We start from the raw sequence: 24,865 nt of genomic DNA, 5'->3' as shown, positions 1-24,865 counted from the left end.
TTCCTAGATATTTATTCTCTCGACATATTTCGCGTTTACTGGTAGATTGCACAATTATCGTAGATAAAATCAGTCAACCAATTTCATACATTACACATGCACACATTCAAAAACACTTCATTGGATAAAGTTATTTATAAGAAATGTAATGAATGGATTGACAGTTCGGGCGGCTTACCATTATCAATTGCATCATGGGATTTTGTAAATAAACTCACTTTCAGTTTTGATATCAGGAAGTTGGATTGAAGAATAAAACATTGATGTTGCTATTTTATCCGATATTGTGAGCTGGACATATAAACCATTGCTTGCGACATAAAGGTAAAAATGAATCTCTTTATAATGTGCCATTGAGACTTTCCTATTTTGCAAGAGCTGATGTAGAATGGTTTTCCATCATTTCAGCTTTGAAAAGTAAGAGATAGTGAGATAATCATAGACATTTGTTCCATATTTGTTCTCTTGACTTCTGTTGGCTAAAGCTAATCTATATAGTAATATATATATCTACTTTGATTCAAGAGACCATGGATGGCACAGATGGTGGTGAGATACCAGATCTTGCAGCCAGTTTACACATATTCTCAGATGGCCTAGCATTGGAATCCACTACATGTCTACCAGGGGAGGCCAGAGGAGAGAGGTTAAATGGTATGACTGTCAGTCCTACAACTCTTTGCTGGTTTTGCAAGGTCTATAGGCTTTCTCATACAGTAGTCACACCTGTCCATTTGTCTGCAGTGAATGTGTCAACACCATTTTCAGTTTGCATAAAGTCTCATATGATTATAGGCATTGGGGTATGCAAATGTGATGAAATATCTGTATTGCTCCTTGCTACCAGGTGTGAGGGTGACTACAGAGAACACGGGTGTGGATGAGGAGGAGAGCCTGTTGAAATACTCCACCACCCTCACGAATAGGCAGCGTGGGAACGAGGTCACAGTCAGACCAGCTACTTTAGACAGTAAGTATGTCTGTCTGAACTCAGAAAACACAATCAACTCTTTGTTCATGGCAAAATACCTTAAACACTGCTGTGTATGCACTCTCATTCATAATCTATTAGATAATGCACAGGAATGACCCTAAAAGATCTCTGTGGTTTTATGTACACTGTATATGTATATGCCTGTGTATTTGTATATAACTGAGGGAGATTAAGGTATATTATGCATATCATTTAGTATATGGACAATTAAATGTACAAAACACTGACCCTTTGATGTCTCATCAGTTCTGTCCATCCACCAGCTAGCTGCCCAGGGGGAGGTCTTACAGGTGGCCACACACCTGAGCAAAGGTGAGAAATGTCCATATCCACTTACCAATGGTGCAAAGAGTAGAACTTGCCTGACTTGTGTAGCCTTGTGGAACCAGCATGATGACTTGTAGGCGGTGTCCTGTGTAATATTAAAATGTTTGTTGACCTTGCAGACAGTTCATTATTAAACCACCAGGATGAACGGGGCTTAACTCCTCTCATGTGGGCAGCAGCGTTTGGAGAGAAAGCCATGGTGGATTTCCTCCTGGAAAACGTTAGTGATATTTCTAGACCCTTGTTTATTGAATTCAATGTTTAGTCATAAACAGGGTGGTGGTTGATTGTAACCTGTGTGGCTGCTATGACCTTGTGTGGTGTGTCTTAGGGGGCAGATCCTAGTACGATAGCATGGGAACGGGAGAGTGCCTTGACCCTGGCGAGCTCAGGAGGCTATGCAGTCATAGTGAAACGTCTTCTTGAACATGGAGTAGATATCAATGCTTATGACTGGGTAAGGGTGTAAATTAGGATTCTTGATTTCTTCAGAAATATCACACATCAGTCTTCAATATGTTTTTAGGTGATTTTATTCATTGGATGTTTTATGTTTAAGAATGGTGGTACTCCTCTCCTGTACGCTGTTAGAGGGAACCATGTAAGGTGTGCTGAGGCCCTCTTAGGTACGTTGCCTCATATCCCTGCACACAGTTCATTTTAATTAATGATTTCCAAAACCAAAGTACTGTAGTCATCTCAAAGTGGCAGAAATACATATGATATGGTCTTATGATTGTAATTCAGATAAAGGGGCAGACATGAACATTGAGGCAGATTCTGGGTATAGTCCAATGGCCTTAGCTGTTGCCCTCGGACACAAACAAGGTAAGCACCCTCTCTAATATGTCATCTTCAACAACAAAAAAGTTTTTAAATTAAAAAAAAAAATCCCTGGCAAAAGTAAATCATGTAATCAAGTAAAAAAAAGTTTTGTAAATCATGTTTTGTTTCAGTCCAAAAGGTGTTAGAGGACCATATTCTGAAACTCCTGAAGAAAAAAGCATGACACCAGCTAAGGGCACCAGGATGTGGTTAGAGAGGACGTTGTGCTGAACAGAGGATCACCTGCTGGCATCAGTGGTGAGGTGGTTGACCAAAACACTGAAGAGAGGATCACCTGCTGGCATCAGTGGTGAGCTGGTTGACCAAAACACTGAAGCCACAAAAGGCGGTTGGTAGCGAAGACACTTGGAACGGAAGCTCCAACGTTAAGGGACACTGTGGTTCCTATCTTGTACATTTATTCAACATGTTTTTTATATTATGTAAATGCTTATATTTCTTTTTTGGGGGGGACAAACTATCTTTAAATATATATTTTAAAAAATTGGAGGTATAGCACCAATGGATAGTAAACAAATGTTCAAAAACAAAATGCATACACATTTTACGATGTTCATTTGGAATGGGAAATTAAATGCAAGGCACAAGCATTTGAATATGCAGGTGGTTGCGCGACCTTAAAACCTGGAAAGCTGCAATAAAATCCAGATTCTTTGTCGAGGCCAAATCATCCTTTTTCCCCTTGTTGTTTGTGTGCGCAAGCAGGTAACCAATTTAAAATGTCCTCACCAAAAGCAGTCAGATATGGTTCCCATTCAAAACAATTAATTTGGGGTGGTACAGTCTTCCAGCAGTCATGTTCTTCAATGGCACTATATCCTCTCTTTCCCTATAAGTCTCTCCCTCTCTCACGCAGAAACAGAAACGTCACAAAGCTCTTTCCCCCAGGATGTCCAAGGAGTAAACAATTATTCGGCCAAAGAAGTGTTCTCAAACACTATTTATAGCCTGTGCACCGTGGGGACCTCCTGAATGGGAAATCTGTGGGTGTGGAGTTAAGAACCAGATAAGCAGAGGAGTAATGAAAGAGAACGGCACAGAACAATATTAATTGAAAGCTGCTCTGTAGCTACTATGCATTAAAATCAACATTTCTGTATAACAGTATTCAGGTCCAGGCATACCTTTTCTGTACTATTACAACTTATTTAAGCAACTATTACAACTAAGACTAGTGTCCTGTCCAGGCGGTGTAGTTCTACATCAAGCTGCCTCACGTTTGAATTAAAAGGCCATTCCGTCTCGAACAAGACTTACTACAACTAATTTGAACTGGTATGATTTTAGAGACATTTAATAATACATTGAAGGATATTTGTAGTGAGCTGCTGTCTTCTGGGTAAAAATCTATGATTTTAGCCAAGTCTCCATCTTTTGGGCATCCTGACGGGAACACAAGTGGAAGCCTTTTCAGGATCATTGACAGTCTGTCTCTTTTTTTCACATATGACGTGTTATATCATAGTATGACAATGAATTATTGAAAATAACACCTTAATAATAAATAATTTGGTGAGTACTTATTTGTCCTATTTCATGTGTGTATTATTCTTCATGGTGGTACACTGACCAAAGGAGTTATGGGTGTGTGTGTATATACAGTGGAGAGAACAAGTATTTGATACACTGCCGATTTTGCAGGTTTTCCTACTTACAAAGCATGTAGAGGTCTGTCATTTTTTATCATAGGTACACTTCAACTGTGAGAGACGGAATCTAAAACAAAAATCCAGAAAATCACATTGTATGATTTTTAAGTAATTAATTTGCATTTTATTGCATGACATAAGTATTTGATACATCAGAAAAGCAGAACTTAATATTTGGTGCAGAAACCTTAGTTTGCAATTACAGAGATCATACGTTTCCTGTAGTTCTTGACCAGGTTTGCACACACTGCAGCAGGGATTTTGGCCCACTCCTCCATACAGACCTTCTCCAGATCCTTCAAGTTTCAGGGTTGTCGCTGGGCAATACGGACGTTCAGCTCCCTCCAAAGATTTTCTATTGGGTTCAGGTCTGGAGACTGGCTAGGCCACTCCAGGACCTTGAGATGCTTCTTACGGAGCCACTCCTTAGTTGCCCTGGCTGTGTGTTTCGGGTCGTTGTCATGCTAGAAGACCCAGCCACGACCCATCTTCAATGCTCTTACTGAGGGAAGGAGGTTGTTGGCCAAGATCTCGCGATACATGGCCCCATCCATCCTCCCCTCAATACGGTGCAGTCGTCCTGTCCCCTTTGCAGAAAAGCATCCCCAAAGAATGATGTTTCCACCTCCATGCTTCACGGTTGGGATGGTGTTCTTGGGGTTGTACTCATCCTTCTTCTTCCTCCAAACACGACGAGTGGAGTTTATACCAAAAAGCTCTATTTTTGTCTCATCAGACCACATGACCTTCTCCCATTCCTCCTCTGGATCATCCAGATGGTCATTGGCAAACTTCAGACGGGCCTGGACATGCGCTGGCTTGAGCAGGGGGACCTTGCGTGCGCTGCAGGATTTTAATCCATGACGGCGTAGTGTGTTACTAATGGTTTTCAGGTCATTGACCAGGTCCTGTCGTGTAGTTCTGGGCTGATCCCTCACCTTCCTCATGATTATTGATGCCCCACGAGGTGAGATCTTGCATGGAGCCCCAGACCGAGGGTGATTGACCGTCATCTTGAACTTCTTCCATTTTCTAATAATTGTGCCAACAGTTGTTGCCTTCTCACCAAGCTGCTTGCCTATTGTCCTGTAGCCATCCCAGCCTTGTGCAGGTCTACAATTTTATCCCTGATGTCCTTACACAGCTCTCTGGTCTTGGCCATTGTGGAGAGGTTGGAGTCTGTTTGATTGAGTGTGTGGACAGGTGTCTTTTATACAGGCAACGAGTTCAAACAGGTGCAGTTAATACAGGTAATGAGTGGAGAACAGGTGGGCTTCTTAAAGAAAAAACAAACAGGTCTGTGAGAGCCGGAATTCTTACTGGTTGGTAGGTGATCAAATACTTATGTCATGCAATAAAATGCTAATTAATTACTTAAAAATCATACAATGTGATTTTCTGGATTTTTGTTTTAGATTCCGTCTCTCACAGTTGAAGTGTACCTATGATAAAAATTACAGACCTCTACATGCTTTGTAAGTAGGAAAACCTGCAAAACGGCAGTGTATCAAATACTTGTTCTCCCCACTGTATATATATATATATATATATATATTTAACACCTTCCAATCCACGTTTTACCTGAAAAGCCACCTTGGAACTGCACCTTTAATTCTGACTCTGAAGGACTGTGGGAATTCCAGAGTAACCCACTGAGAATCGCCCTGTAAAAACATACAGTAGGTGCTAGTGTCATGTGTTAGTCTGCTACAGGCTTTCACCTCACCTTTTGTGTGTGTGGTGTAGTGCGCACACACACACACACACACACACACACACACAGCATTCGAAAATTATTCAGACACCTTAACTTTTTCCACATTTTGTTACAGGCTTATTCTAAAATTGATTTTTTTTAAAATACAAAATGTTCCTCATCAATCGAAACACAATAGTGACAAAGCAAAAACTGTTTAGACATTTTTACTTTGTTGAAGCACCTTTGGCAGCGATTACAGCTTTGAGTCTTCTTGGGTATGACACTCCAAGCTTGGCACACCTGTATTTGCAGAGTTTCTCCCATTCTTCTTTGCAGATGCTCTCAAGCGCTGTCAAGTTGGATGGGGAGCATCCCTGCACAGCTATTTTCAGGTCTCTCCATAGATGTTCGATCAGGTTCAAGTCTGGGCTCTGTCTGGGCCACTCAATGACATTCTGAGACATGTCCCAAAGCCACTACTGTGTTGTCTTAGCTGTGTGCTTAGGGTCATTGTCCTTTTGGAAGGTGACCCTTCGCCCAAATCTGAGGTCCTGAGTGCTCTGGAGCAGGTTTTCATCAAGGATCTCTCTGTACTTTGCTCCGTTCATCTTTCCCTCGATTTAGACTAGTCTCCCAGTCCCTGCAGCTGAAAAACCTCCCCACAGCATGATATCGTCACCACGCTTCACCGTAGGGATGGTGCCAGGTTTCCTCTAGACGTGACGCTTGGCATCCAGGCCAAAGAGTTCAATCTTGGTTTCAATGGATCGAGAAGGGCAAGAAAGTAGAGACAACAATACATCACACAAAGCAACCACAACTGTCAGTAAGAGTGTCCATGATTGGGTCTTTGAATGAAGAGATTGAGATAAAACTGTCCAGTTTGATTGTTTGTTGCAGCTCGTTCCAGTCGCTAGCTGCAGCGAACTGAAAAGACAAGCAACCCATGGATGTGTGTGCTTTGGGGACCTTTAACAGAATGTGACTGGCAGAACAAGTGTTGTATGTGGAGGATGAGGGCTGCAGTAGATATATTATATAGGGGGGAGTGAGGCCCAAGGGTCTAAACCATCTGACCCAGATGTTTTTTGGGGGTCGAGTTTCAGGAGCTCCTTTAGCACCTCAGACTCAGTGACCGCCTGCAGGGAGAAACTTTGTAGTGGGGCAGGGGAAAAAGAGGGAGAAGCATCAGGGATAGTCGCATTAGAAGGGGTGGGAGATGAGGAAATGTTGGACTGGCAAGGAGGCATGGCTGAGTCAAATTGGAATCCTGACTTAATGAAGTGGTGATTAAAGAGCTCTGCCATGTGCTTCTTGTCAGTAACAACCACATCATCAACATTAAGGGACATGGGCAGCTGTAAAGAGGAGGGTTTATTCTCCAGGTCTTTAACTGTTTCAGAACTTCTTGGGGTTAGACCCACAGAGAGAGAACTGCTTCTTAAAAGTAACCAACTTCGGCCTTCCATATAGCCTGAGTGCACTTATTTCTCATTTGCCTGAACGAGAGCCAGTCAGCCTGAGTACGCGTGTGCCGAGCCTTTCACCAAATGCAATTCTTGAGGTGGAGTAACTCTGCAAGATCACGGTCAAACCAGGGGCTGAACCTATTTTTTAATTCTCATTTTCTTTATGGGGGCGTGTTTGTTAACAATACCACTGAAAATATAAAAAAAGAAGGTCCAAGCGTCTTTGACAGAGGGGATGAAGCTGATTCTATACCATTTTACAGAGGCCAGTTCATGAAGGAAGGCGTGCTCATTAAAGTTTTTTAGCAAGCGTCTACGACAAATCAGGACTTGTCGTTTCACTGAGCAGCCATTACGAACACAGGCTGTAAAACTGTGATCACTAAGGTCATTACAGAAAACACCAGACTGATACCTATCAGGATTATTTGTGAGGATAACATCGAGGAGAGTAGCCTTTTCTGGGTGTTTGGAGTCATACCTTGTGGGATTGGTAATAATCTAAGAAAGATTTAGGGAGTCCCATTGCTTTAGGACTTGGTCAGGTGTATTAAGCATGTCCCAGTTTAGGTCACCTAGCAGGACAAATTCAGACTTAGTGTATGGGGTCAGGAGAGAGCTTAGGGCAGGTAGGGTACAGACCGGTGCTGATGGAGGATGATAGCACCCAGCAACAGTCAACAAAGAGCCATTTGAAAGTTTAATGCTTAAAACCAGCAAATTAAATTGTTTGGTGACAGACTTGGTGGAGACAACTGAAGGTGATCCTTGGTAAAGATTGCCACTCCCCCACCTTTGGAAGATCGGTCTTGCCGAAAAAGGTTATAATTAGAAAGGTTAACATCAGTATTCAAAACACTCTTCCTTAACCACGTCTCAGTAATGACCAACACATCTGGATTGGAGCTGTGAACCCACACTATCAATTGATCCATTTTAGGTAATACGCTTCTAGGTGTTAACGTGCAGAAAATCCAGGCTTTTACTAGAGCAGAAATCAGTGAAGCAGATATCAGAGCACAAGTCAGAATTGGGGCTAGCAACAGTAGATGGGCCAGGGTGTACATGCACATTTCCAGATAACAGTAATACAATCAAGGCATGGCAAAGGACAGGGAGAGCTCTGCAGTGCTGATTTATGACATCTGAATGTGCATTAGATGGCAACAAGATCATATTTCAACAGGTAACATGAATACAAAGCCAACGAGCGGTGGTTAGTATTAGGATGGGAGGCCAAAAGTCTGTGCAACCAATAGAGAGTCAGAGTCCAGAGTGTGGGAACAAACAGTCTGTCCCACGGTTGGGTAAAGTAAGTTCATAGTCAACAAAGCATGCAGGAGTCATGAGGCAAATAGCAAAATGCATAAGAAAAAATAAATAATAATATATATATATGTATTTTTTATGACTTGGGGCTAGCCATTGTAAGTTCAGAGTCACTCGCCCCAACAGTGCGTGTGCTGGAGCTCCGGAGAGGGGGGGGGGGGGGTACCTGACAGGGGGAGACAGGCCAGGGCAGACAGTGAACAGATCACCAGGTGGAATCCATGCAGCGGTGCAGCAGGCAACGGGAGTAAGTGTCACCGCTGGTCTTTGAACAGCAGGAGGGAGCTTCATAGACTCCTGCCACTTGTTGGGCCCAAAGGCCTCAACACATCTCACATCGTCACACCTCAGTGCTAATTGAAGTTGTATCTGGTCTGTCCTTGCAAGCCTGGCAGCCTTAACTCAGCATTCAGTTCCCATAAAGTAAAATATATCATTGTAATGTACTTTATTTTTTTCTTCTTCTTTGCTTTCAAAATAGCATCAGACCAAACACTACTCGCTCCGTTCCAGGTTGAATGGTGTCCTCAGGTCTCTGCTGTTTGTTTGCTAGAGCACCCTCCGTATAGCTTGGGAAAAGGACACCTTGGTAGCTGTAATCCCTTCAGTTAATTTTGGCCAAAATTGTAGAGGGTAGCATCCTGCATATGTCCCTGCCCGAAAAATCCAAGTTGATCAACTCCAAATCTATCCTTTTGTAAAAAACATGTTGAAAAATGAGAGAGCTCACATGCAGCTGTGTCTCTCTCTCTCTCAAATAGAGGTGTGCCAAGCTTGTACCGTCATACCCAAGAAGACTTGAGGCTGTAATCGCTGCCAAAGGTGCTTCAACAAAGTACTGAGTAAAGGATCTGAATACTTATGTAAATATCATATTTCAGTTTATTTTAATTTTATACATTTGTAAAAAAAGACAAAAAACAGTTTTTGCTTTCTCATTATGGGGTACTGTGTGTAGCTTGATGAGGGGGAAAATGATGTAATACATTTTAGAATAAGGCAGTAACCTAAAAAAAATTGGAAAAAGTCTAGGGGTCTGAATACTTTCCAAATGCACTGTATATGGGGTAGCCTTATAATAGTAGTAATATCATATACCCACAGGGTGCCTCCCAATAATTTAAATTTTAGTAATTTAGCTCGGATTCAAAGCAACTTACACTGAGTGTACAAAACATTAAGGACCTGCTCTTTCAATGACATACACTGACCAGGTGAAAGCTATGATCCCTATGATCTCAGACTATTTGCTTTGCCCCCCCTCTTCTACACTGCTGCTACTCTGTTATTATCTATGCATACACTTTAATAACTCTACCTACATGTGCATATTACCTCAATTACCTCGACACCGGTGCCCCCGCACATTGACTCTGTACCGATACCCCCTGTATATAGCCCCACAAATTGTTATTTACTACTGCTCTTTACTTATTTGTTTTTCTTATCTCTTACTTTTTTTAAGCCTTTTCTTAAAACTGCATATTTGGTTAATGTCACGACTTCTACCGAAGATAACCCCTCTCCCGATTCGGGCGGCGCTCGGCGTCGCCGGTTTACTAGCCGCCACCGATCCCTTTTTCCTTTTCTGTTTTTTTTGTCTGTGTTCATTTTCACACCTGGTTTCAATTGCGTTTATTTCTGTGTGTATATAGGGCCCTTGTTTCCTGCCTTATTTCGTGCGGGATTAAGCTTGTGGGGGTTTTGCGCTCGTTTATCGTTGATATTTCTTGTTCTAGTATTTACGCACGTGTAGTTTATTTTCGGAACTGAGTTTGTTCCTCCGCGCGTTTGGCACGAGTTTCGGTTTTGTTTTCACTGATCTGCTCTATGAACTGTGAGACCTTATATAGAGGGATCTGTGCCAATTTTGTATTGGTGGACTATATATATATATAATTATTATATTAAACACGCTTCTCAGTTCCCTGCTCTCCTGCGCCTGACTCCTACACCTCTCACCGAGACGCACCTTATCACAGAATCCCGCACCCGAAAATATGGAGTCAGCAGGAGTAGACGCACTCCCAGGGTCCGTGGAGGATCGAGTTCAACACCACACGGCAGTGTTACACCAGCTGGGGACCGCCATGGATCAGGTGATGGCGACGATGGAGAGATGGGAGAGAGGTGGACTTCCCACACCTGTATCAGCCACACCCCAATCAGTACCACTACCCTCTCCTTCATTGCTTGAGCACAGTGGGATTCGACTCGCCCTCCCGAGGGAGTACGATGGGACGGCGGCAGGGTGCCAGGGGTTCTTACTCCAGATGGACCTATACCTGGCGACCGTTCGTCCGGCTCCTTCGGGAGGTGAGAGCGTGAACGCCCTCGTCTCCTGCCTCTCAGGTAAAGCCCTGGAGTGGGCCAACGCGGTATGGAACGATCCTGACTCGGCGAGGGACCACTACCCAGAGTTCACCCGCCGCTTTCGGGCCGTGTTCGATCACCCACCTGAGGGTCGAGCGGCGGGTGAACGGCTGGTCCATCTGAGGCAGGAGAAGAGGAGTGCTCAGGACTTTGCTCTTGAGTTCCGGACTTTGGCCGCTGGCGCGGGATGGAACGACAGGGCCTTGATCGATCACTATAGGTGTAGTTTGCGTGAGGACGTCCGTAGGAAGCTGGCCTGTAGAGACACCACCCTCTCCTTGGACCAGTTGATCGACATGTCCATTCGGTTGGACAACTTGCTGGCGACCCGCGGACGTCCAGATCGGGCTCTGTCAGTTCCATTCCCCAGCTCCACCACTCCAACACCCATGGAGCTAGGTGGTGCTGCAGCGAGGGCGACCGGAGGAGGGGGCCTTTCCTGTGCCAACTGTGGTCGCAGAGGGCACACTGCTGACCGGTGCTGGGGGGGTCCTCCAGGGAGTCGAGACGCCAGGCCGAGCACTGCTCGGACACCTCAGGTGAGTCGGCACCAGGCTCACCCAGAGCCCCCTGTTGGTCACATGTATGTATGGATTGTTTTTCCTGAATTTTCCCCTCTTTCCCGGCATAAGGCGCTAGTAGATTCAGGCGCGGCGGGGAATTTTATTGACCGCGGTTTAGCGCACAGGTTAGGGATCCCCCTTGTTCAGCTTGACAAACCCTTCCCAGTGCACGCCTTAGATAGCCGACCATTAGGGTCAGGGCTAGTCAGGGAGGCCACGGCTCCACTGGGCATGGTCACGCAGGAGGGTCATGAGGAGAGAATTAGTCTCTTCCTCATTGATTCTCCTGCGTTTCCGGTGGTGCTGGGGATCCCCTGGTTGGCCCGTCACAACCCCAGGATTTCGTGGCAACAGAGGGCTCTACAGGGGTGGTCGGAGGAGTGCTCAGGCAGGTGTGTAGGAGTTTCCATCGGTGCTACAACGGTGGAGAGTCCAGACCAAGTCTCCACCGTGCGCATTCCCTCAGAATATGCCGATTTGGCTATCGCCTTCTGTAAAAAGAAGGCGACCCAATTACCACCTCATCGACGAGGGGATTGTGCGATAAATCTCCTGGTAGGCGCTGCACTTCCCAGGAGTCACGTGTATCCCCTGTCCCAGGAGGAAACGGTGGCTATGGAGACATACATATCTGAATCTCTGGGGCAGGGGTACATTCGGCCCTCCATCTCACCTGCCTCCTCGAGTTTCTTTTTTGTGAAGAAGGAGGGAGGTCTGTGTCCGTGCATTGACTATAGAGGTCTAAATTCCATCACGGTGGGGTATAGTTACCCGCTACCTCTCATTACCACGGCGATTGAGTCATTTCACGGAGCACGGTTTTTCACAAAACTGGATCTCAGGAGTGCATATAACTTGGTGCGTATCCGGAAGGGAGATGAGTGGAAGACAGCGTTTAGTACCACATCCGGCCATTATGAGTACCTCGTCATGCCGTACGGGTTGAAGAATGCTCCAGCAGTCTTCCAATCTTTTGTAGACGAGATTCTCAGGGACCTGCACGGTCAGGGTGTGGTGGTTTACATCGATGACATTCTGGTCTATTCCGCTACACGCGCCGCGCATGTGTCCCTGGTGCGCAAGGTACTTGGGCGACTGTTGGAGCATGACCTGTACGTCAAGGCTGAGAAATGCTTGTTCTTCCAACAGGCCGTCTCCTTCCTTGGGTATCGCATTTCCACATCAGGGTTGGTGATGGAGTGTGACCGCATTGCAGCCGTGCGTAATTGGCCGACTCCAACCACGGTAAAGGAGGTGCAGCGGTTCTTAGGGTTTGCCAACTACTACCGGAGGTTTATCCGGGGTTTTGGGCAGGTGGCTGCTCCCATTACGTCACTGCTGAAGGGGGGGCCGGCGCGTCTGGGGTGGTCGGCTGAGGCGGACAGGGCTTTTGGTCGCCTGAAGGCTCTTTTTACCTCGGCTCCCGTGCTGGCGCATCCGGACCCCTCTTTGGCATTCATAGTGGAGGTGGACGCATCCGAGGCTGGGGTTGGAGCCGTGCTCTCCCAGCGCTCGGGTACGCCACCGAAGCTCCGCCCCTGTGCTTTCTTTTCTCGGAAGCTCAGCCCGGCGGAGCGAAACTATGACGTGGGGGATCGGGAGTTGCTGGCTGTTGTCAGAGCTCTGAAGGTGTGGAGACATTGGCTTGAGGGGGCCCAACACCCTTTTCTCATCTGGACTGACCACCGTAATCTAGAGTACATTCGGGCAGCGAGGAGACTGAACCCTCGTCAGGCAAGGTGGGCCATGTTTTTCACCCGATTTAGGTTTACCATCTCCTATAGACCAGGCTCCCAGAACACTAAGGCAGACGCACTGTCCCGACTATATGATACGGAGGAGCGGGCCATCGATCCTGTGCCCATCCTCCCGGCTTCTTGTCTAGTGGCACCTGTGAGGTGGGAGGTGGACGCAGACATTGAGCGAGCATCGCGTGTTGAGCCTACTCCACCACAGTGTCCAGCGGGACGGGTGTACGTTCCGCTGGAGGTTAGAGACAGGCTAATTTGGTGGGCTCACACGTCCCCCTCTGGTCACCCGGGGATTGGTAGGACGGTGCGATGTCTTAGTGGGAAGTACTGGTGGTCCACTTTAGCCAAGGACGTGAGGGTTTATGTGTCCTCCTGCTCAGTGTGCGCTCAGTGCAAGGCTCCTAGGCACCTGCCCAGAGGGAAGTTACAACCCCTTCCCGTTCCACAGCGGCCTTGGTCACACCTGTCGGTTGACTTCTTGACCGATCTGCCACCATCACAGGGCAACACCACGATCCTGGTCGTTGTGGATCGGTTTTCTAAGTCCTGTCGTCTCCTCCCTTTGCCCGGTCTCCCTACAGCCCTACAGACGGCGGAGGCCCTGTTTACTCACGTCTTCCGGCACTACGGGGTGCCTGAGGATATTGTTTCTGATCGGGGTCCCCAGTTCACGTCCAGGGTGTGGAAAGCGTTCATGGAACGTTTGGGGGTCTCGGTCAGCCTTACCTCTGGGTTTCACCCCGAGAGTAATGGGCAGGTGGAAAGAGTGAACCAGGATGTGGGTAGGTTTCTGCGGTCGTATTGCCAGGACCGGCCAGGGGAGTGGGCGAAGTACATCCCGTGGGCAGAGATGGCCCAGAATTCACTCCGCCACTCCTCTACGAACCTGTCGCCCTTCCAATGTGTGTTGGGTTATCAGCCGGTCCTGGTACCATGGCATCAGAGCCAGACCGAGGCTCCTGTGGTGGACGATTGGGTGAGACGCTCAAGGGAAACCTGGGAGGCCGCCCACGGGTACCTTAAACGGGCCGAAGGGCGGCAGAAGGCCAGTGCCGACCGCCACCGCAGCGAGGCCCCCGTGTACACACCGGGGGACCGGGTCTGGCTCTCGACCCGAAACCTGCCCCTCCACCTGCCCTGCCGGAAGCTGGGTCCGCGGTTTGTGGGGCCATTCAAAGTCCTGAGGAGAATAAACGAGGTGTGTTATAGGTTACAGCTCCCCCCTGATTACCGTATTAACCCCTCGTTTCATGTGTCTCTCCTCAGGCCGGTGGTGGCTGGTCCGCTTCAAGAAGATGAGGTGCGGGAGATCCCTCCGCCCCCCCTGGACATCGGGGGGGCGCCGGCGTATGCAGTTCGTTCCATACTGGACTCGAGGCGTCGGGTGGGGGGTCTTCAGTACCTCGTGGACTGGGAGGGGTACGGTCCGGAGGAGAGATGCTGGGTGCCGGTGGAGGACGTACTGGATCCACCTATGCTAAGGGAGTTTCACCGCCTCCATCCGGATCGCCCTGCGCCTCGTCCTCCGGGTCGTCCTCGAGGCCGGCGTCGTCGCGCTGCGGGAGCCGCGCGTCAGGAGGGGGGTACTGTCACGACTTCTACCGAAGATAACCCCTCTCCCGATTCGGGCGGCGCTCGGTGTCGCCGGTTTACTAGCCGCCACCGATCCCTTTTTCCTTTTCTGTTTTTTTTGTCTGTGTTCATTTTCACACCTGGTTTCAATTGCGTTTATTTCTGTGTGTATATAGGGCCCTTGTTTCCTGCCTTATTTCGTGCGGGATTAAGCTTGTGGGGGTTTTGCGCTCGTTTATCGTTGATATTTCTTGTTCTAGTATTTACGCACGTGTAGTTTATTTTCGGAACTGAGTTTGTTCCTCCACGCGTTTGGCACGAGTTTCGGTTTTATTTTCACTGATCTGCTCTATGAACTGTGAGACCTTATATAGAGGGATCTGTGCCAATTTTGTATTGGTGGACTATATATATATATATATAATTATTATATTAAACACGCTTCTCAGTTCCCTGCTCTCCTGCGCCTGACTCCTACACCTCTCACCGAGAAGCACCTTATCACAGTTAAGGTCTTGTAAGTAAGCATTTCACTGTAAGGTCTACTACACCTGTTGTATTCGGTGCATGTGACAAATAACATTTGATTTGATGTCACCTGTTAAATCCACTTCAATCAGTGTAGATGAAGAGGAGGAGACAGGTTAAAGAATGATTTTTAAGTCTTGACACAACTGAGACATGGATTGTGTGTGTGTGCCATTCAGAGACAAAAGATGTAAGTGCATTTGAGCGGGGGAATGGTAGTAGGTGCCAGGCGCACTGGTTTGTGTCAAAAACTCAGTTTTTCACGCTAAATAGTTTCCTGTGTGTATCAAGTATGGTCCACCACCCAAATGATATCCAGCCAACCTGACACAACTGTGGGAAGGAAGCATTGGAGTAAACATGGGCCAGCATCCGTGTAATGCTTTCGACACCTTGTCCATGCCTCGACAAATTGAGGCCGTTCTGAGGGAAAAAGTGGGGGTGCAACTCAATATTAGGAAGGTGTTCTTAATGTTTTATACACTCAGTGTAGTTATTGCATTCATCTTAAGATAGCTAGGTGGAACAACCACAAATTACATATCACAGTCATAGTAAGTACATTTTTCCGCAAAAAAGTAGCTATCAACAAAGTCAGATATTGTGAGAGGGAAAAAAAGTCAAGTGCAAGTTCACGAAAGGCTGGTCATTTTATTTGGAGCACTTTTCACTACTTCCCACAAATGTAAAATAATTGGATTGGTCTTGGCATGGGCTAAAGGGAGTTTCCATATACCAGTAATTTCCTTTCAAATCCATGAAGAGCAGTGGTGCATACTTCAGAAAAAAGGAGAGATGATTGGGTAGCCTGGTCCCAGATCTGTTTGTACTTTTGCCTACTCCATTGTTATTGTTGAGCAAAACATTGGCATTAAAAATTCCATAAGGAGTTGGCAAGAGAGTAGAAACAGACTGGCACCCAGTCTAATAATTGGGACCCACGTTGTCATCATTGTTGTTGTCACACATGCGCCAATACTGTCCCTCTTGAGGGCATGCGCACCTGTCATGTAATTGTAGTTACCTGGTCAGAGTTCCAGCACGCTTCTTCATTTGAGTCATGTACTTCTTCCCGAATTGCTTAACATCTCTGTTCAGAACAGACCTTACTCTGTAAGATACGTTGTGGCAATTTTACAGTCATTACTTCATCCTGCTGCAGAAGGACTATGTATCTATTCCAATGATTTATATATACACTAGCTGACTGATAGGGGCACTGTGTTGAAGCCACCATGCCTCCATCTTGGCACTCCCTCACCAGTGTAAAAAATATTTTGGAAGCTATAGAAATGCATTTATTAATGTTTACATTTGTTTTTGCCACATTTATTTTAGTACAGACACCTTAATGCATACTTTTAAAATATATTATGTGAGCTAAGCATCATTTTAAATTTAAAAAAATCTAGAAAACATTGTCCTGAAAGTATAATTTTCAAATCAAAGTTTTTTGGTTGTGTACATAGTTTAGCAGATGTTCTAGCTAGCGGATGCAGTGAAACTATTAAACTAGAAACAGGGGCTGCAGTACAAACACATACATTTTACCCCCTCAGCCCTCGTGCTAGCCACTTTCCCTTGTCAAAACTGGATGCAGTTTAATTGCCATCTTTAGTGGATGTACAATTCATAAACGTTACCCCTTCGGCCCGCGAATTAGCTTGAGGGAGCGAGTGAAGAGCTATGTTCTTATACCCATACTAACATACTGTATACAATTAGTTCATTTGAGTATACTGTAAATGAACGGTAGCTGTGTTCGAATACCCACACTAAAAATACTGTATAATACATACTTAATGAGTATATACACTACATAAGTAAATTTTAGTATACTGTAAACGAACGGTATCCTTTCAGTTAAGCATACTAGCGCTACACCTGTCTACCGGAAGTCGATTCTGTTGCTATGTAAATCACCAAAGTCAGGTGACCTAAGCGTTTCCAAATATCTATCATGTTTGCGTATATCTCTCTATAGAAAGGCCCATGGTGTTGGTGGAATCATCCTTTAATTCATGGCCACATGCTCAGCTGGGCCAGGGGCGCTTTAATTAGGCGAGGTGAAAATGTCTGACAGACCTCAACTCATTAAAAAGGAGGAAATCGCCACCGCCCGACCTCGCTGCTTTCTCTTCCTCAACTCCGTCTAATCCAGACATTCTGTGCATCTGTGAGTCAACGTAAATCCACCGAATCTGTTACCTTTCATCTGAACTATCTGTTGCGATTGGGAGAGCCGGCCATCAGTTATTGTTTATAGTTATTACCGCGGAGAGCAGCTTGGAGCGCACGCTTCAAACATATTGTGTTACGTAAATGGAAAATGATCACAGCCCTACAGATCATCACAGGCCAATTATGCCATTGAAATATGGTTCAAATGTAATGAAATTACATGTACATATGAAGACTAAGCTGGAAGGATGAAATATAATTGTTTGCTGAACTGATAAATTCTGATATCAACTGGAAATTATAGATTGAATAACTGATAACAGATTGATTCATAAGCATTATCCTTCTCATGATTATAATGAATGGATATGATACTAAATGACTCCATTCTGCTTCAAATTGAATTCCTATGGAACCTTATTTCTGAATTGTCTCATTCTGTTAACAATGAGAATGATTATGATTTGAATTTGATTGGATACATGTTATTCTGTTTCTTTTGTTATGCAGCAGACAAACTACCCAGTAAATATACCACTTTGTGGTTAAAGGAATTCCTGCCTCAGTCTCATCCATTCCTCTGTCACATGACCTGTTCACCTTGGCTATTTTCAGTCATCCTACCTGTCCAGCTACCCACACAGATCTCACAATAATCTCTCTCCTATATGCAAATCTCAATGGCAGTCATTTTTCTTAAGGCCCTTGGAAATGACCTGCATATCAGCAGCTATAAAAAAAAATCTAATGCAATATATCTATTTACAAATACAATTCAAAGGGTGTTTGTTTGTGGATAGTAAATTGCATTTGTGGATAGTGATTTACATTTGTGCAAAGTGATTTACATTTGTGGGTTGGTGATTTACATTTGTGGGTTGGTACACACATACATTCATATCTTTAGGTTTGTTGTTTTTAAGATCCATTTCAAGATTTCCACCAAAGACGTTGCCTCTCCGATCACTTTCCCTGGCTTGGACAAGAGACATTTAAGGTACACTCAGATGTGACGATGTATAACGTCATTCAAGGGCTGAGCGTTTAAGCCCGACATCCCGTCTACTTTGTGTTTGGACTGCAAGGCATGTAATTTTGTCCTTGAAACATTTAATCTAAGTACTGTAGACTTGCCTTCATTCCTATACGACTGTTCCTACTGGGGAGTGCCAATTCGGCCGATCGGTGGCTTCAAAGCCACTCAATGGCCATAACTTCAGCAATCCAGGGTTTATATACATCGGTGGTCTGTTGTGGAATGTTCAAGGGAGATTTCAGCGTTGCATGCAAGACGCCTTTTTATTTTTTATTTTACATCTACAACACACGTTTATTTTTAACTGTTTATCAAATGTGGTGATATCTAAAAGTAAAAACATCTAACTCGCACCTACATCTGTTAAAATGTCTAACTATAACACGCTTTCTTACCTGCTCTGTGTTTCGCTGCAAATCACTGAGGAACCAATGTCTGATTTCCTAAATGAAGGCAAGTTGCCGTATTACAACAGAGATGAAGCACTTCGATGTACGACTATACTGGCAAAGGACTTCAACACGATTATCTCTTTCTCCACTAGATGGCAATCGTGTTCCTTGGCTTTTTTCTTATTCCATTCATGACATTATTTGCCGTTTTGCCAAAGATTAGGTTCATGTGGGGATTTGCTTTTCCATGCAGTGCAGAAGATGGACGAGGTCAGCGCTAAAGGACATCCTCCTTGTTAGAGAAAGCTCAACAAATTTTTTTTTTTTAAATCCTAGGTTGTTACACTAGTATTTCAGTTTGCCACTGCATCTATTCCTCCCTTTCAGGCCAAGCTTTAAACTCAGAATCAATGTGTGTAGGCAGTCCATATAGGCCTACCGTAGCCAGATCCCAATTTTATGTGACCATGGTTTATAGGCTATCTGTAATTGAAGAGGTTAAATGGTTTAAAATGGCATTTAAAAATAGTGCATTCTTCAGACCATTTCATCAATACATTGGTGCCAAGAGATATTGAGGTAATCGATGAAAGGTCATCTAAATTAAAATTGATCAAAGGGGGTTGGAGCTGAAGCAACCAACCACAAACAAGGGGCATTGATCAACAAAATTGCAATCTTCAAGCATCCATTTTAATAGATAACACAGTTCCATCATATTATGAAAGCTTTAGATGTGGGACAAACTGCTATGGCAGACCTAAGGTTTAGATGTGGGACAAACTGCTATGGCAGACCTAAGGTTTAGATGTGGGACAAACTGCTATGGCAGACCTAAGGTTTAGATATGGGACAAACTGCTATGGCAGACCTAAGGTTTAGATGTGGGACAAACTGCTATGGCAGACCTAAGGTTTAGATGTGGGACAAACTGCTATGGCAGACCTAAGGTTTAGATGTGGGACAAACTGCTATGGCAGACCTAAGGTTTAGATATGGGACAAACTGCTATGGCAGACCTAAGGTTTAGATATGGGACAAACTGCTATGGCAGACCTAAGGTTTAGATAGGTAACATTTCACATGTTCTATTCAATGGAGATGTCTTTAAAGCCATTTCGAATAATTAAATACACCCTTTGGAGGCCAGCTTTGTAGCTTTTAAAGCTAAATGAAGTAGATTTGAGGGCTTGCTATATCCTTTACATAGTCTAGGTCTCTTGGTTAATAACACCTAGAAGGAGAAGAGGTGATAGAGGATGTTGTGTTTTCATAGGAGCTCATTATCACCCCAGATGAACCTCCTGCTGAGATTTTGGCATGGTGCTCCCCGCTCTGCAGATAATCAATAAGTCTGAATTGCAAAACCTGATGGAGTCAAGCCTGTATGACAATTGTCATCAATGGGGGATGGGGTTGTAGGGGTTGGACTAGCAAAACTGCAGGGACTTTCATCCTCACATCTTCAGTTGTACCTCACCCCAGTGATTCAACAACACAGTGAGTGGCCAGAGTTATGATTCGGCCAGATTGGGGTTGGGTGATTGATAATATGCCAGTCTGGCTCAAGCCAAGATGTCCTGGGGCTGTGTGAAAGAGGTAGTGAGAACGAGATAGAGAATGAGAGATCTAAATCTATGATATTAAATGCTATTCCCTGCAACCTGTGTATTGGACCAAACAAACGGTTGTTGGGGGATAGAGAGAGAGGTTGAGAGAGATAGAGAATAGAGAGAATGGTTGAGAGAGATGGTCTTGTAGATAGAGAGGGAGAGAAAGGAGTAAGGAGTGTGGGTCTGTTTACCCGTCACTGGGGAGATAAATAAGCCTTACAGGGCGGTTTGAGGTTTGATCTATCCCAGCCAGGGTTTACGAGCTGTGGGCACTTGTGCAGATTGTCCTGATGAGGAGGATCATTAATCCTAGTTGCTTGCTGAGGGACAGAGGACCCTGCCTGGCAGCAGGAAGCAGATTTAGGTCTGCAGCGCCTGGGTAAATGACAAACGAACTCACTAGCTGACAGGTTGAATGAACTAACCCTGTTTGCAGTTCTGCTAGTTAAAAGTCAGCCAGGAGGGAAGACCTGAATGCTTATGAGGGAGTGGGTGTATTAGTGAAGGCTGGACTAATGAGGATTGGAAACACTGTGGGGGGAAAAAAGGTAATGCACCTCCCCTCATGTATTTATTTTAGTTTGGCAGTTGTGATAGTTTTTAGTTAATGAAATAAACTGCGTCTGGGCTCAGAGGCCCAGACGCAGGCCTTTATTGAATCGGGGAAGGAAATGAGAGTGACACGACGATGTTATGCATTTGTAAATAATTTGGTTTAGACAACATTTGCCGTGCTCTGAGGCTCCCCTCTTTTTAACAAAGCAGAAAATGGGCAAAAATGTACGTCACATCTGCTTGTGGTGGAGTCTGTGCTGCTGTATCTGGAAGAGCCACTCGCTCATCTCAACTCTAGAATTTTCTGCTCCAATTTAGTGAGGTTCTTAATTAAACCATTAAGAAGCAAAGCATTTGCACAATATGCTCTGCTGCCTTCATTACAAAGCGCAATCACTTGTAATATATTCGCTTACAACTTCAAGCAATGGATTTTCATGCGTTGTCTGCCTTGTGTGGATGTGCACTCCTGCTTTTCAGAGGAGTAGCAGGCTTTCATTATTGGCTAAGGGTAAAGGGGGACATGCATGCCTACACTGTTCTAAATTACAAAGAAGACTGATAGACAGCAGAAGAACCTCCTGGTGTTCCGTAATTGCCTTTTGTTGTTTACAAAGATGATTTTTTAGGACTACAATACAAGAGAGTACAATGCCAAAACATGGCTAAATCAAGAATGATACATGAAACTGGAAGTGTATTCATGGATGAGATGTTTCTTAATGTTTAGAGGACCTTGAACAACTGAATACTGTGGTGCTGCTGTACACACTTATTAATCCATATCTCATAGTGTATGATACTGAGTCAGACAAAATATTATTTTGAAATTGACAGTGGTGCTTGTTCCTCAGTTCACCTAAGGTGAAAAGCAAAATGCTCATTTCAGTCCATTATGGTTGCTGGAGAGCAAGTGGAGTGTGCAATTTTGAGTTACCTCATGTTCTCTCTGAACCATGCAATAAATCAGGGTTCCCCAACTGGCGGCCCACCAGTGATTTTATTTGGCCCCCCAAGTTTTCTTAAAAATAAATAAATAAATAAATAAATGTGGACATAAGACTGTATAAACACCAGCAAATCAGCTTCAAGTGATTTTAATTTTGGAAATCTGTTCCAAAGTATTCCCACGCATAATATAGAGATATATGTGATCGTATACAAATGCAAGCAAGGTTTGAAATTATTATTTTTTTGTCAAATATAACTATTTGGGCTTCTTGCAGTCAGTTTGCAGTTCCGGCCTCCTGTTCATCCGCTCAAGAAAAAATAGTCCCGCGGCTGAATCTAGTTGATGATCCCTGCTATAGATTATAGGAGTAGAGACTGAACTGAGATTCTTTGTGTTTTGTATTTACACATTCATGAACTCAGTAAGGTCAATCCCAAGTTACTGCCTAGTGCCTCCCTCACTTAAACACTAGAATATATAAGTATTACGTGGTAATATTGAACACTGACCTTGTACCAAGCTGTGCTTTACACTGGAAAGCCTAAGGAACCTCGGCTTAATAATATAATGTTTTAAAACTCTGTAGTATGACAAAGGTTAATCTTGTGTGAAAAAGTAACTTTTATTCCTTGTGCTATTCCTGAATAAAAGCAATGCATGTGCAGAATGTATGGCTGATCTTAATCTAACTTCATGCTACAGCAGCCTAGAATCCCTACTTGTTCACGATGTGGTTGGATGCCCACAGGACATGCCTTAGCCTCAGCTGATGTCTGTGGGAGGAATAGGATCAGTCGTAATGACAGGAGCTCTACAGGAGCTCTCACTTGGGGATATAGCTGAAATACACCTTGTACACCTACATCTACTGCATGGCACATCATGGTTAGGGCATAAAGGTGGTCATGGGATGTAATATTGAACTCATGCTTGGTGAATTGCACCTGGGTTTATTGGCGATATCAATCCATTCGGAACTAACCGGAGGAGTTATTATGGTATAAGCCTAATTTACCATGATGATCACTGCTTGTTCCTGCAAGTTTTAGCATTGGAAATCAGTTCTTTGAAGTCAATTGAAAAGCGACCTCTGTCATAGCCTCTGTGTCATTCTAGAGTGCCTAAGAACTAACCCTTTCCTCTGTGTTATTATTACAGACAGGGACAACCTCTGTAGCATGGTTTATCCTCTCCTTATTCCCCATGATCTCTTTATATCTCTCTTTATTCACAGGTACACCTTCTTTATACGATCAGCCATGGATACCACCAGACACCCAAAGTCCCTCTCTCAGTTCCTATGACCTCTTGTAAGGTAAGACAACAAAACCCTACCCTAGGCTTGTTTCTTTGCTGTGTTGGGGTAGTTAGAGCATCTAACATTGATAATTGAGGGAGGAGTTGAGCCCCTTCCTGAGATATTAGACATTAGAACCTTAGAGACAGTATAGCTCTCATTGACTGTGACCTTCAGATACCTTCTGCAGGTATTAGTTACATCCTCTCCTCCTCTAATTTCTTCTTGCTCTTCTCTCTTCTTTTCTCCTCTCTCCTCCTCCTCTCCTCTGTGCAACTCTTGATAGCATTTGATCAACATGTCCTTGAGAAGTGTAACCCTGCTTGGAAAGAAGGTGAGTCGTAATCATGCCCACACACACCAGGCACAGCTAGGTGCAAGATAAACACCTGAGGCATGAAATTCTCTAACACCTATGGATTTATATGGGCAAATCTGTACAATCCAGGGGGAAATGCCGTGGGTCAGGATTGGAAAAATGCATGGAAGATTTTGCAAACCTACCCAAATAGGAGGGGGAAGGTGTACTATAATAGGGCTAGAAGTAGAGTCATGGATACATGGAGGTTATGTACTCTGTGTTATTATGTTATCATGCAAGGCAACACTGTATCCCTCTAGTATTGTAGTCTGTGTATCTTTGTTAAAATTGAAAGATGTATGATTGTGATTAAATACTGACTGTAGAGCAGAATTTCAGTTATACAACCATAAACCCATTGATATTACAAAGGCTATTTATGCAATATCTGTATATTTCACTTTATATTCTTTAGTCCAGGGTAAAAAGCATTTCATCATATTCTGTAGTACACAAGGGTATTGAAAGGTGATGTGTAAATATGAACATTATTATCCGCTTTGTCTGTTTTTGGAACCATCGCCATATATTTTTAAAAATGTTTGTACTATGTTTTGTGCTGCTACCATGTTGTTGTCATGTTGCGTTGCTACCATGCTGTGTCATCAGGTGTTGCTGCCATGCTATGTGGTTGTCTTACGTCTCTCTTTATGTAGTGTTGTGTTGTCTCTCTTGTCGTGATGTGTGTTTTGTCCTATATTTTTATTTAATTTATTTACATTTTTAATCCCAGCCCCCGCCACCGCAGGAGGCCTTTTGGTAGGCCTTTTGGTAGGCCGTCATTGTATATAAGAATTTGTTCTTAACTGACTTGCCTTGTTAAATAAAGGTTACATAAAAAAAAATTATATTTATATAATTATAATTATATTAATTATAACACACCTCTGCCTGTGTCTAGACATCTGAATCCAACACTACCTGTGTCTAGACACCTGAATACAACTCTGCCTGTGTCTAGACATCTGAATCCAACACTACCTGTGTCTAGACACCTGAATACAACTCTGCCTGTGTCTAGACACCTGAATACAACTCTGCCTGTGTCTAGACACCTGAATCTAACTCTGCCTGCATCTAGACACCTGATTCCAACTCTGCCTGTGTCTAGACACCTGAATCAAACTCTGCCTGCTTCTAGACATCTGAATCCAACTCTGCCTGCTTCTAGACACCTGAATCCAACTCTGCCTGCTTCTAGACACCTGAATCTAACTCTGCCTGCTTCTAGACACCTGAATCCAACTCTGCCTGTGTCGAGACACCTGAATCCAACTCTACCTGTGTCTAGACACCTGAATACAACTCTGCCTGTGTCTAGACACCGGAATCTAACTCTGCCTGCTTCTAGACACCTGAATCCAACTCTGCCTGTGTC

At 44.4% G+C, this 24,865-nt stretch overlaps 1 protein-coding gene across 1 annotated transcript; it reads left to right on the top strand.

Annotated features, from left to right (window-relative positions):
* Positions 1-106: 106 nt before the first annotated feature.
* Positions 107-3,671, top strand: rfxank (regulatory factor X-associated ankyrin-containing protein). Its single transcript, XM_039001033.1, has 9 exons — positions 107-324; positions 526-654; positions 848-970; positions 1,241-1,306; positions 1,441-1,541; positions 1,653-1,778; positions 1,881-1,947; positions 2,069-2,149; positions 2,278-3,671. Exons 2-9 carry the CDS (start codon positions 531-533, stop codon positions 2,328-2,330), a joined length of 741 nt encoding a protein of 246 aa, XP_038856961.1. The 5' UTR covers positions 107-324; positions 526-530; the 3' UTR covers positions 2,331-3,671.
* The last annotated feature ends 21,194 nt before the right edge of the window (positions 3,672-24,865 follow it).

The sequence above is a fragment of the Salvelinus namaycush genome, chromosome 9 (genome assembly GCF_016432855.1).
Source record: "Salvelinus namaycush isolate Seneca chromosome 9, SaNama_1.0, whole genome shotgun sequence".
NCBI lineage: Eukaryota > Metazoa > Chordata > Actinopteri > Salmoniformes > Salmonidae > Salvelinus > Salvelinus namaycush.
This window is presented reverse-complemented; position numbering and strand designations above follow the sequence as displayed.

Coding starts and splice junctions, on each gene's coding strand:
- rfxank (XM_039001033.1), top strand. CDS start 531: ATGGATGGCACAGATGGTGGTGAGATACCAGATCTTGCAGCCAGTTTA. Junction 655..847: donor CAGAGGAGAGAGGTTAAATG/GTATGACTGTCA, acceptor CCTTGCTACCAG/GTGTGAGGGTGACTACAGAG. Junction 1,542..1,652: donor TGGATTTCCTCCTGGAAAAC/GTTAGTGATATT, acceptor GGTGTGTCTTAG/GGGGCAGATCCTAGTACGAT.